This window comes from Myotis myotis, unplaced genomic scaffold (genome assembly GCF_014108235.1).
Source record: "Myotis myotis isolate mMyoMyo1 unplaced genomic scaffold, mMyoMyo1.p scaffold_m19_p_18, whole genome shotgun sequence".
Classification (NCBI taxonomy): Eukaryota; Metazoa; Chordata; class Mammalia; order Chiroptera; family Vespertilionidae; genus Myotis; species Myotis myotis.
In genome coordinates, this window is record NW_023416322.1 from 41,193,487 (window position 1) to 41,205,533 (window position 12,047).

Sequence of the window (12,047 nt, forward strand, 5' to 3'; positions counted from 1 at the left end):
AGCCGGGAGTGGGATTCAACCCCAATGTGTCCGCCTTGAAGCTCTAGAACCACCGCGCTTAGCTGCCCAGGGAGAAAAACGAGGCGGGAACAGGTGGCAGCCAGCGAACCAGCGAAGGGAGCCCGGGGATAAGCAGTCCCAGGGAGGCCGCCCCTGTGGCTCAGGGGTTGAGGGTCGAGCTCTGGACCAGGAGGTCTCGGTTCCATTCCCGGTCAGGGCACGGGCCGGGGTTGCGGGCTCCATCCCCAGTAGGGACGTGCAGGAGGCAGCCCATCCGTGATTCTCTCTCATCCTTGATGTTTCTTTCCCTCTCTCCCTCTCCCTTCCTCTCTGACATCAATATAACCTATAATAATAAAAGCGTAATGTGCAAATCGACCAAACATGGAACTACAGTCCAGATGTCCTTCGACAACCATCCCGATGAAGCCCAGGTCCCAGGTGCCTGAGGGAAGCCGGTGCCGGCAGCCGGGGGAAGGAAGGCCAACTCTTGCACGATTTCTGTGCATCGGGCCTCTAGTAAATTTATAAAAGACGTATCGGTAAAAACAGAGATGGCCGCGAAAGAAGAGAGAGAACCGGCAGCCTGGGGCCAGGGGCAGAGGGCGGCTTCGGCCTCCCTGTGGAAACGGCTCACAGGCAAAACGTTGGCAGCGGAAGGACAGACAAAGGGAACCACCTGTCAGCGTCAGGACAGCCAGAGCCAACAGGGCGCTGCAGTTGCCAGGTAACACTTAGGACACCTCGCTTCCCTGAAATGTCGGATACACAGGGCATAAGTGTTTAGTCTCTACAACATTGGGGATATACTTACACTAAAAAAAATCCATTGTTGATCAGAAGTTCAGCTTGGACTCGGTAGCCTGTGTCTTTATCTGCGAAACCTGGCAGCCCCGTTGGAAGCATGAACGCATTCAAACATTGCGCAACCACAGGTTTCCGACGGTGCGGAGACGTGGAGACCGAGTCAGAGGGCACCGGCGCAGCTGGCACTGAGCATGGCGCGCACTGAGTCACGGTCCCCGCTCCGTGGCTGGCAGTTAGGGACTTGGATGGGTTAAGAGTAAGAAACAAAAAAAGAAAGAGAAGACTACAAATAAGCCCCGGCCGGTTTGCTCAGTGGTTAGAGCGTTGGCCTGCGGACCAAAGGGTCGCAGGTTCGATTCTGGTTAAATGCGCGCACAGTCGTCCGTGGTTGCAGGCTCCTCCCTGGCCTGGGCCCTGGTCAGGGCGCGTGCAGGAGGCAACCAATCGATGTGTTTCTCTCACATCAGTGGTTCTCTCGGTCTTTCCCTCTCTTCCACGCTTCCTAATAATCAATGGAAAAATATCCTCGGGTGAGGATTAACAACAACAACAAAGGAAAAGACAACAAGGAGAGTGGGGACTATAGTGATATTTTTTAAGATGTCTGTTCAAAACAGTGAAAACACACACACACACACACACACACACACACACAGTCAGTGTTTAGAGAATTAACCTCAGGTTCCCAGTGTCCCTTATGCTTGGTTCCTGCCCAATTATGTTCTTCAAACTGTCGACTTGAAATCCCAGCTCATGAAGGAGAAAAACCAGTTGGTTCCTTCAAGCTGCCAAGTGGGCTGCATCTGGCGAGGTGTCAGATATTCAGGGCAAACAAGGACTAACTCCTCGTCCATCAGGCGGCTCTGGGAGGACTCACTGAGGTCCCCCCCTCATGGTGCGGACAGCAGCCATGGGACCCTTTCGCTTGGAGAACACCCACCTGACCAGCATGAAGTGAACTTGCTTTTCATTTCGTCCATTAGCCAGAAGGGGCTTCTGGAAGGTTTTCCTGTCCAACGACCTGCTGGGTCTAGAGTTGGGGTGTCTCCCGGGAGGGAGGCGTCTGCTCTCGCTACACCTTCAGGACCTGGGGTCACTCTGCAGGCTTGCTCCCTGGAGGGTGGGGCTTGCAGATTCCGCCCAAAGCTACCAGATGACCTAATGCTCTGCGTCCCTGCTTGGTGGGGGACCAGCTTGGTGGGGACCACCTTGGGGGGGGGACCAGGTTGGTGGGGGACAAGCTTGGTGGGGGACCACCTTGGGGGGGGGACCAGGTTGGTGGGGGACAAGCTTGGTGGGGGACCACCTTGGGGGGACCAGCTTGGTGGTTTGGGGCAAGGAACTGGCTTCATCTCAGAGTCCAGGTGAACTGCAAATGGAAGTGTTGGGGGTTCCCCTTTACCTGGTCTACTCACCTGGCAGAGTCACCAGACACCCCTGCGGGCGACTAGGAGAGCAGTGAGGAGCAGGGGCTGTGCTGGGCAGCTGCTTAGGGCCTCAGGGCTAGGAAGGGGTGGGGGCTGCAATTCTAGGGACATGGGTCTCCATTCACCCATCAGGAGAACGCTTCTTAAAAAATGTATTTTTATTGATCTCAGAGAGGAAGGGAGAGGGAGAGAGAGAGAAACATCAATGATGAGAGAGAATCATGGATCGGCTGCCTCCTGCACACCCCCAACTGGGGATCGAGCCCCAAACCCGGGCATGTGCCCTGACTGGGAATCCAACTGTGACCTCCTGGTTCATAGGCTGACACAACCACTGAACCACACCAGCCGGACCTAGCGTACATGTGATTGTACACCCCATGTGCAGTTGGATTGTGCTGCATACCAACTATTTCCTGCTGTCTGCCTTCAGGGCACATGGTAGGCTGCATTTCCTGGCTCTCTGGGTTGAGGGGGACCACGTGACTAGTTCTGGCCAATCAGTTGTAAGAGGAGTATGTGTGACACTCAGGGCCATAGCATCCAATTGTCAATTTGTGACCTTCTGCACCTCTCCCTCTGCTTCTGAGCCTGGCGTGCTCCGGTCCTGCCTGCTCTCACAGCCTGTATCCTGGAGGGTGGAGGTGCAGAGCAGGGCCCCAGCAATGGGCACCCAGCAGAAACAAGACCTCAGTCTGCGTATTGTACGTCATTAAGATGGATGGGCAGAGACAGGTGCACTGGCCCAGGGCAACGGAAGCTGGAATAACGGTGATCTCTGTTGTGCGCTGGGGTGTTGATAAAACTGCTGCCTGCAATAACTTGGAAGCTAAATAATGAACATGGGAGACAGCAATGCAGACCCTCTGTAGGCTGCACACTCATTTCTGAGGAAGCAGAGAGGGTGCCAGCCGGTTGGGTGAGCCTTCGTTTCACTTGATGGACAGTTTCTCCAGGTCAGAGTCAGTGCTTTGAAGCTGCTTAAGAAAAGGAAAGCCCGGCCGGTGTGGCTCAATGGCTGAGCGTCCACCCAGGACCCAAGAGGGAGCCCGTTTGGTTTGGTCAGGGCACAGGCCCGGGCTGCGGGCTCCATCCCCAGTGGGGGCGTGCAGGAGGCAGCCGGTTCTCTCTCGTCACTGGTGTTTCTCTCTCTCTCCCCCTTCTTCTCTGAAGTAAATAAAAAAATATATATTAACAAAGAGGAACCATAATTTGGAGAAACTACTGATTAAAACTGTACAGCGCTGCTCACGGAATGTAGGAGACAGTGAACTGACGTTCCCTGGAACATTACAGAATATTCTGGGCCATGAGGAGCTGGCCTGGGTTCCTGAAGACCGAGATCAGCGTCTCCGCCCTGAACGGGTTTGGGGAAATCCCAGGGGAGCGCAGAGTCGCCAGCGGGTCTATTTACACATCGAATGTTTATTTTGCTCCTGACGTCAAAGTAAATAAATTACCGAACAGCCTAAAGTCTTCCTTCTCTCTGTGCCCCTCACATCCTGCAAAAAGACCAGGCCCCGAATACCGAGCCTGAACCGCGTGGCAGGCGTCGGCGCCCGCAGGCCGGCTCGGGGTAAAGGAAGGAAGGGAAGCAAGTGCAGACCTGGAGGAAAGATTTATATGCTTGGCACACAGACACAGAAAGACGCCTGCCCACCAGGCAGGACAGCTGAGGACACATCACAAATGCTTCTGCTGAATTAAAGACAATGAGAGGATTTCTATCTCTAATTTTATTATATGGAGATTCTTCTCCAGGCTACACTCGGCATGGCAGGCGTGGGTTCATAGGCAGCCAGGAGCTACTGTGACCTATAACACACTGACACACAGACTGAGAACAGTTACTCCGTTTTAGAAAATTAATATAGCATTTTCCCCTTCAAGTTCTCAGCAGTATGCCCACCGTTTTTGCATTTTAAAAATGTAAACCATCTCATTGTAAGAAACGGAAACAGAAGAATTTTATAAAACTGCTTTTAGGAAATACCTAATGCTTTGTGGCTTTTCCCTCTATCCTATGCATCATTAGCATAAGTAAGTGATATTAAATATACTGTTGGTATTAATGATAAAGCACATACTAACGTGTCCGTGAACAAATAAAAGCACGCCTGACCCTCTGTGCCCCATTTCTGAACACATATTATTCTACAGGCGGACCCTCCCAGAACTCATCATTCACTGAACAGTTGTTGAAAGCAGTGGGAAGGTGCCAGAAATACTAGTCAATGGCAAGACCATTCATCAAACCACAGCCTATTCAGTCTGTACTGTGACCGAAGAAAACGGATCCCAGCCTCTCATTTCATTTCACTCATGTACAAACAGAAGATGGCATGATTTCTCTGTTCTCAAACTCCAGGTCTCACACTCGTTATTCGTGAGCCTTCGAAGGACACTTACTGAAATCGAAAGAAAAACACTCCCTTGGTCATGATGACTGTCTCTCTGACTCAAATCAAAAGCTACCTATGTACATTTAAAAAAATCAATGCTTTCACAGGCTTGACCTAAGTGTGCGTCCATGTTGCATGAGTGAGACTTTCCATGTGACCTGAGCTGGTGCATGTAAAGCACTTGCACTGCGTCCCTGCTCCCACCTACCAGGGACTGCACACGTAACGAGCCCCCAAGTCAGCTACAAGTCGTAGAGCGTTTCGAGAACAGTGGCGATGGACCAGGCTTGCGTCTCGCAGCTGAAGGGGCAGTGCTGGCCGTTCTCGTTGGTCAGCTCCGGGAGCCCTTTCCAAGGGGACCTAGAAGAGAGAAAAGCCGTTTCATGAGACGTAATCTAACACGGATCCCGTGGGGTTAACAAAACAGGCAAGAGGCCTGGAGATTCTGCCTTCCTGTTTAGAAAATATGCGCGCAGGGTCTTTTGCTACGAAACAGGACATCCTAAAGTGTGTGTATGAGGAGTCTGGATGGACATCCTTCTTTCTATTCCATCTTTGGGGTTGAAGACTTTCCGATACAAAGGAATCCCTTTAGGTATTGAACACACAGGAGAAACTCCCATTCTGAGCAATATGTAGAAAAGGAGACCAATGTCCCTCTGGCCTAATTCCATTCCTTTTGGAGTAAGTTCATGAGACTCAAATTAGATGTATTAAGTTTGATCTTGAGGAAACTGTAAAATTAAGGTGAAACAATGAAGAAACATACAATTATGATTTGGTGAAAGATGGTGATTAAAAACATGAACTTCCATACTAATTTCTCATTCTGCTGAATACAGTTGGTATTTATTGTGCATTTATTATGCTCTTATACTAAGTGCTTTAGACACATGACCTCATTTCAATGCTTCTAGAAGCCCCATTAGGTAGGTACCATATAGTGATTCCTGTTTATAGAGGTTTATGGAGGTTGATGACGTGCAGAGCTTGCTATCAGAATACAGTGTTATTAGCATATCAAGTGTATTCTTCATTTCAATGCAAGCTCTCCAATATAGAACGTAAGTTTAAAATTACAGAATTCTATGACGTTTCATTTCTTCAGTCGGGGTCTGGGAGCATGTTTGTTTCGTTACTGTGCTTTGTAGCTTGTGGCTATGTTACATATGCTTTTCTGTAGCTATCCAATATTTCATGATAAAAATAGAAAAATAACTCCATTGGGTAGATGTGGAGATACTTTGAATAATAACTAACAGCATCAGCTAGTGAAAAACTGCCACAGAGAAATGGGAACTGTAGACCATGTTTGTTTCCAAGTGTTCAGGCGACGTCAGAGGGAAGCGCAGAGCAGCGGGGCCGGGAGTCTGTGAGGGGGGATGCTGTCCCTTCCAAGTCCCCGTGCGGGAGGCCTCGCCCAGGACCTCGAAGCGGAGGAGGTCAGTGAAGGTGCAGCAGGCGGCCCTGATCCAGCCTGATCGGTGTTCTTATAGAACGGGGACACTCGGGCAGGGCGGCGCTCTGGGAGCTGGAGAGAGGGCTGGAGGAGATCCTCCCCGGCGCCTCTGAGGGGGCACGGGCCACCCACGCCTGCATGTCCGGCTCCCGAGAACAGCACCCTAGCAGTGAATTCTGCTCTTCCGCAAAGAAAACCAAACGGAGAGACCTAGAGAACGGGAGCCCTTGCTGGGAGGGTTGCAACAGTGCCGTCTTGTGGACGCTCTGAGAACCGCGCCCTAGTAAGGGATGCGCGGGAGACCATCCTTTTCTGTCCCTCGAACCACTCAGTTGTGGTGCTTTGCCAGGGCAGCCCCAGCAAACTGGCGGCTCTGCCCGAGTGCTGAGGGCAACGCAAAAGCCAGCCGGCAGGTGCGAAGATCACGTGCAGGGTAACCCTTGGAGTAAGGTCATGGGACAGGTGGGGGGACGGGATCACAGGCGGAAGGAGAAAAACGACCAGGCAGGGCGAGCGTGCTGACTTCCCTGGGCAGAGGGAAGAAAGCGGACTCAGTGCAGACCCTGAGCAATGCTGGGGGCGGTGCCGGCTGGGACGTGGGGTGCTCCCGTCACACACGCTCACGCTGATGGGAGAGAAGCGTGCAGGGGGTGCCCGTGGCTGCACTGAAGCGAAGGGAACAAACACACCCATTCCTGTGACACACGGAGGTCCCTCAGCTCTCATGGCAAAGGGGATACAGTTCGTGCTGTTTATGCACAATTGTTAGCAATAAGATGTACGTACATATTCAGGTTTAACCTAGACTTTGGGACAGAAGAGCTTTTGCCTGAATTTCCTCACTGTATAAGGACATAGAACTCTGAGAGTTACTTATCTGCTAACAGGACAAAGGGTGCGACAAATGGGTTTGAAACAAGAGCCCAAAGGCCAACTCTGATACTTTAATGACAAGGAGAGCTTTTCTGAAAATTATTTATCGATGTCTTTAAATCTGTTCACTCAAAAGGCCCATTTTTTATATTTATCCTGTGCTATCCGGATCCAAAAAGACAGAGCAGCTGAAGTTAAAGTGAAAGACTATGCACAGATCATGCAATAAAGTCTTAGGAGTAAAATAAACAACCCAACATGATGAAGGGAAGGCAGGACTACCTCATAGACCTTGAGTTGAAGAGTAAAGCTTCCCTGTTTCATTGGGACAACTGGAGTGAACAGCAGTGAATTCTAAGGAAATGTCGCTTTCTACCAATACTGGTTATGGACATGACACGACTTACCTCTCAAGATGAACATAATGCCGAGAAAGGACATTTTTAACCAGAAATATCGTCTTGGCGTTGGTCTCCGGCCCCATCAATTTGGAAAAATACAATTTTGCACGAAGGAAATACCCAATGGGCCACAGCCACTCCTGGAAAAGAAGATGCAACGAGTGAAGGCACGAGCGAGCTGTGAACAGCTGACATTAAGTGAGGAAAACCCGAAAACTCAGAAAAGAGAAACGGAATTCTTACAGGTCCTTGGTGGTAATTGAAACCTTTCGCCAGGTTGTAGTTGTCGTTGTCCAGGGCGTTGTCATAAACCCCACAGTACACCATGTCACTGGAACAGAAATGACACGCAGGTGAAAAGAGACCAGACACGATGTAGGAAGCATCAGAAAAAAGGTTCCACAGCAGAGGTAAGCCAATCATGTTATTCTGTCTCCCACTCATCCTCATGGAACTTTAAATGAGTAAACCCAGAGTTCAGAGCAATTTAATGGTGCATTCGGGAGTGACTGACCAATACTGGCTAACGCACAAGTCTACCAATCATCCAGCCAGCTTGCCTTCAAGGAGTTACCCCGACACTAACATCGGTTACAGAACATTATTTCACCAGGCCTCTCGTGTGCCTATGACCACTAAAATACACACAGAATAATGTGAATTCGTGGTTACTAAAGATACAGTTTTATTAACTATGAAATATTGGGAAGGTTGTGTTTTAAAGTTCTCTGTGAAATTATGTTAAAATTAACTTCAATAGGGACATTATCAGATTATAAGTAGCAACTGAATACACAGGGAATTCATACACACTTATAAACCAAAGTATGACAGACTGGTTGCGACAGATAACACAGGACAGCTCCCTCTGCTCCGTTTAATTAAACGATTCCTTGTTTTCTTTGCGGGAGGGAGACAGGACTTGCCACATGAGTTGTGTCAACTGTGGGTGTGAGTTTTGGCCAGTGGCTCCTATCGCCTCGGAAAATGTGGAGCGCGCTCAGAAGGCAGGGAAGCACAGACACAACACGACGTTCAAGGCTGAAGTGAGTGTGCGTAAATGGGAAAAACGGACAAAGAACGGGCACCAGGGACCTGGGACTCACACATGGACATAGAAAGCGAATTGATGGTGGGCATCCATCCAACCTGAAGGGAAAAAGGAGACAGATAGGGCATTGGAGACTCAAGAAAAGATAAAAGCTGGGAAAGAGGAGGAATGTAAAAGGGCACAGACTTATCACCAGGACATAGAGACAAAATGGTGTACTGGCTTCACTAGAAATAGGGGTGCGACGGCGCAGAAGGGAGAGCAGTGACAACGTGGAGCGTGAGGATGCTCGGAGGAGAGGCTGTGTCTGCACTTCCGTGTCTACGGAGTCACCGTCACATTAGAAGGCACTCACGACGTTAGTGCTATGACTTAACAACTCCTTTACCGACGGCCGAATGCAGGACAGCTAAAGGCATTCCAAACACCATGTTTTATGAAGATGCAGAAGATGTGTTTAAAACTGAGTGTGAATGCAGCGTCAGAGATTTCTGCTGACAAAACAGTCATGGTGAATGCACGACGACACCGACGGCTTTCTTAATACTGACACGCCACCTGGATCTGCCTCCAGGTTTTCATGCGCGATGACACAGAATCCACGCTCACTAGAACCCGAGCCACATTCTGAAAGCTCATCCTGCGACTTACTCTGGGTCCAAGGTCCTCATGCCCAGGGGCCCGAGCAGCTTTTCCTCGGCCATCGCCAGGGCTTTCCACGCCTTCTCCGCCGTGAACAGCTCGGGGGCCTACGGGGTGTCAGACACAAACACACATGAGGTCACGACGAATGATTTCCACTCCCAGGGGAACGTAAACTCAAACTCGCTACGCACTTGGAAAAGCCACTTAGAACCCAGTGTGGCCGGAATCTGAGTGCTGATGCCAAACTGGAGCCAATGCAATGGGCTGACTGGAAGCCCCGGTCTTGGCCTTAGAAACGAGGAGGCTGCTGGAGGGTTCCTTCCTGAGTCGGTCCCCACAGGGCACCAGCCCGGAAGGAAGCTGCCGTGGCTGCCACAGCACAGGCCACGTGGACCCATCCAATTCCCCCTCGAGGAGGCCCCCGTGGCCTCCTTGAAGTTCACCTGGTCACCACCGCTTGCTTCTGGGGCCAGAGTAAAACACAGACGGACTTGCCGCCAATAGCATGTGACACGGAGGAGGAGAGAGCATCGGTGACTAAGAGTCCGCATTAAGTTTTTAAAAAAATATTTTTGTTGATTTCAGAGAGGAAGGGAGAGGGAGAGAGAGAGAGAAACATCCATGATGAGAGAGAATCATGGATCGCTGCCTCCTGCACGCCCCTACTGGGGATCGAGCCCCCAAACTGGGCACCTGACCGGGTGTGGGAGGCGCGGGTGAGGGAGTGCGGGTGAGGGAGGTGCAGGTGCCCTCAGCTGTCAAGGCAGCTGAGCGGGGTTGTGGCCAGGCTGGATCTGGCCCCGCTACCTGATCCAGCTGCCCGCTGTGCCTTACGATTAGCATCCTCTCTTATGTGAGTTACGAAGTGATGACTTCATTCGTCACCATCCACCGTTTTCTATGTTCCCGTACTGAATGTGGTTGGCTAAGGGTGACAGGCATACTGCTTCATGAATGAGAAAAGATTATTTAAATCAGATACTAAGCATGTACTTTTTATCAATCCCATGAGAACAGCTGGGAACGGGGAACTAAATCCACCCTCGCACAGTTTCTGAAATGTGAAGACCAGACACACGCCGCTCACCACAACCATGGCGATGGTGAAGTTGGGCCTGAGCTGGTAGTCGCACCACGGGCTGGACGCGCCGAAGCTGTCCTTGTAGATGCCACGCTTGTGGACCAGGTCCGGGTTCTTCTCGTTGGGGTCGGACGGGTCTTCGGACACGTAGAACAGCTTCTCAAAGTTGTCCTGTATTTTCCTGTCCCACTCCTCGTAGGACACCTTCACAACCTTTCCTGAAACATTGCACAAGGCGTGATGGTTGGGCGCAATCAGAGAGACCCACGCAATCAGCGGGCAGTTTACGATGATGCATGTGGCTCACGCCTGCGTTCTATTGGACAGAACAGGCCGAGGAAAAGGCGTGTAAAGGTTTCCTGATTGGAAAGCCACACCTCGCTCGCAGTCCCGCTGGGGAACAGGAAAGCAGCAGGAGGCCCTAGCCGGTTTGGCTCAGTGGATAGAGCGCTGGCCTGCGGACTGAAGGGTCCTGAGTTTAATTCTGGTCAAGGGAACAGGCCCGGGTTGCGGGCTCGATCCCCAGTCGGGGGCGTGCAGGAGGAGGCTTAGTAAGGATGACGCCTCTCACATCTCAGTTCAGAGCTGCTATGGAGCCTGGTAACAGTCTGTTAGTAAATGAACGGCTTTCTTCCCTGCTCATCTGAAGGGCTGCCCATGACAAGCTCGCTGAGCCAGGTGATGGCTGGGGAGGGTAAGAACGCAGACCGTGCCCGGAGTTTCTCTCCCAATACGACGGCGGCTCACCGTGTCTCTTCACTGTGACTTCGCGGTAAGGGAAGATGTTTTTCCGGGACAGTTCCAGCAGCCACCGCACGGCGGACTTACTCAGGCCCACGATCTCCACGGCGGACCCGTCTCTACAACAAAAGACACGTTTTATTCTCTGAGTCGGAGCCAGGCAAGCACTGCCTACCGGGCATGCGACCAGCGACGGCGATGAGCTGTCGAACCGCCGTGTCATAAAAACCACCATCTATAAAGACACTCGCCCTTCACGGGACTGTGGATGAGGGATCCGCTTCCTACTACTGGCCATCGCCTACCCTCTTATCATATTTTTAAAAAATGCTTTGGAGCAGGCCTCCTGGTGCTACCACAGGCTGTGCTGACGCTGACTGTGCAGAGTAAACTCACCCCGTGTACACCTCAGCTCAGGCTCTTTGCCTGGTCTGTGTTGTGAATGGGGACACATTAAAAAGAATGCTTTGGAGCAGATGGAGATGACGGATGAGAGGAGAAGGCGGCTGGCAAGGGGGTGGCGTGCAGACTCAGAGGTTACTGAACTGGAGTCCCAGGGAAAATATTTGGGATATTTGTGCGAGCGATCTTCCCCATATCACAGCACAAACACGGGTGTGGGACTGGATGGAGGAAGCCAGGACGAACATCATCGTTTGAGAGCTTGCTTTGAAGGAAAACGAAAGGGAAGCCCAAGAGCTCATAATATACCCAAACAAACAGGTTTGTAAGAGAATTTGCAGCCCTAGCTGGTGTGGCTCAGTGGATAGAGCCTTGACCTGCGGAATGAAGGGTTCCGGGTTTGATTCCGGTCGGGGCACATGCCTGAGTTGCTGGCTCCATCCCCAGTGAGGGGCGTGCAGGAGGCAGCCGATCCATGATTCTCTCTCATCATGGATGTTTCTATCTCTCTCCTCCTCTCCCTGCCTCTCTGAAATCAATGAAAATATATTTAAAAAGAAAAGAAAGAGAAAAAGCCAGGGTGTAACTCTGTACGCGCCGCAGAGAAGCCGTGCCTGGGAGTGGCTGGGACGCCTCGGTTCCTCGCTCGGTCGCTCTCCCCCATCTTATCCATCCACGTGCCGCAGTTAAAGCGATTTCCTCCGAAAACAAATCCCGTCTCCTCGTCGACCCCGGCGGTGATATTGAAACCTAGGAGA

The 12,047-nt window shown here is 51.2% G+C and overlaps 1 protein-coding gene and 1 pseudogene across 2 annotated transcripts in view; one reads left to right on the forward strand and one right to left on the reverse strand.

Annotated features, from left to right (window-relative positions):
- Positions 1-3,950: 3,950 nt before the first annotated feature.
- Positions 3,951-12,047, reverse strand: part of AGL (amylo-alpha-1, 6-glucosidase, 4-alpha-glucanotransferase) — a 41,763-nt gene continuing 33,666 nt past the window's right edge. For both annotated transcript variants that reach the window (XM_036343225.1, XM_036343226.1), the window contains exons 28-34: positions 11,904-12,039; positions 10,894-11,006; positions 10,153-10,364; positions 9,072-9,169; positions 7,613-7,700; positions 7,376-7,509; positions 3,951-4,996 (exon numbers count right to left, since the gene is read on the reverse strand). In XM_036343225.1, coding sequence (XP_036199118.1) covers positions 4,879-4,996; positions 7,376-7,509; positions 7,613-7,700; positions 9,072-9,169; positions 10,153-10,364; positions 10,894-11,006; positions 11,904-12,039 — 899 coding nt within the window. In that variant the 3' untranslated portion in view covers positions 3,951-4,878. The remainder of the gene's footprint in view (positions 4,997-7,375; positions 7,510-7,612; positions 7,701-9,071; positions 9,170-10,152; positions 10,365-10,893; positions 11,007-11,903; positions 12,040-12,047) is intronic.
- LOC118673824 lies at positions 11,228-11,343 on the forward strand (annotated as a pseudogene).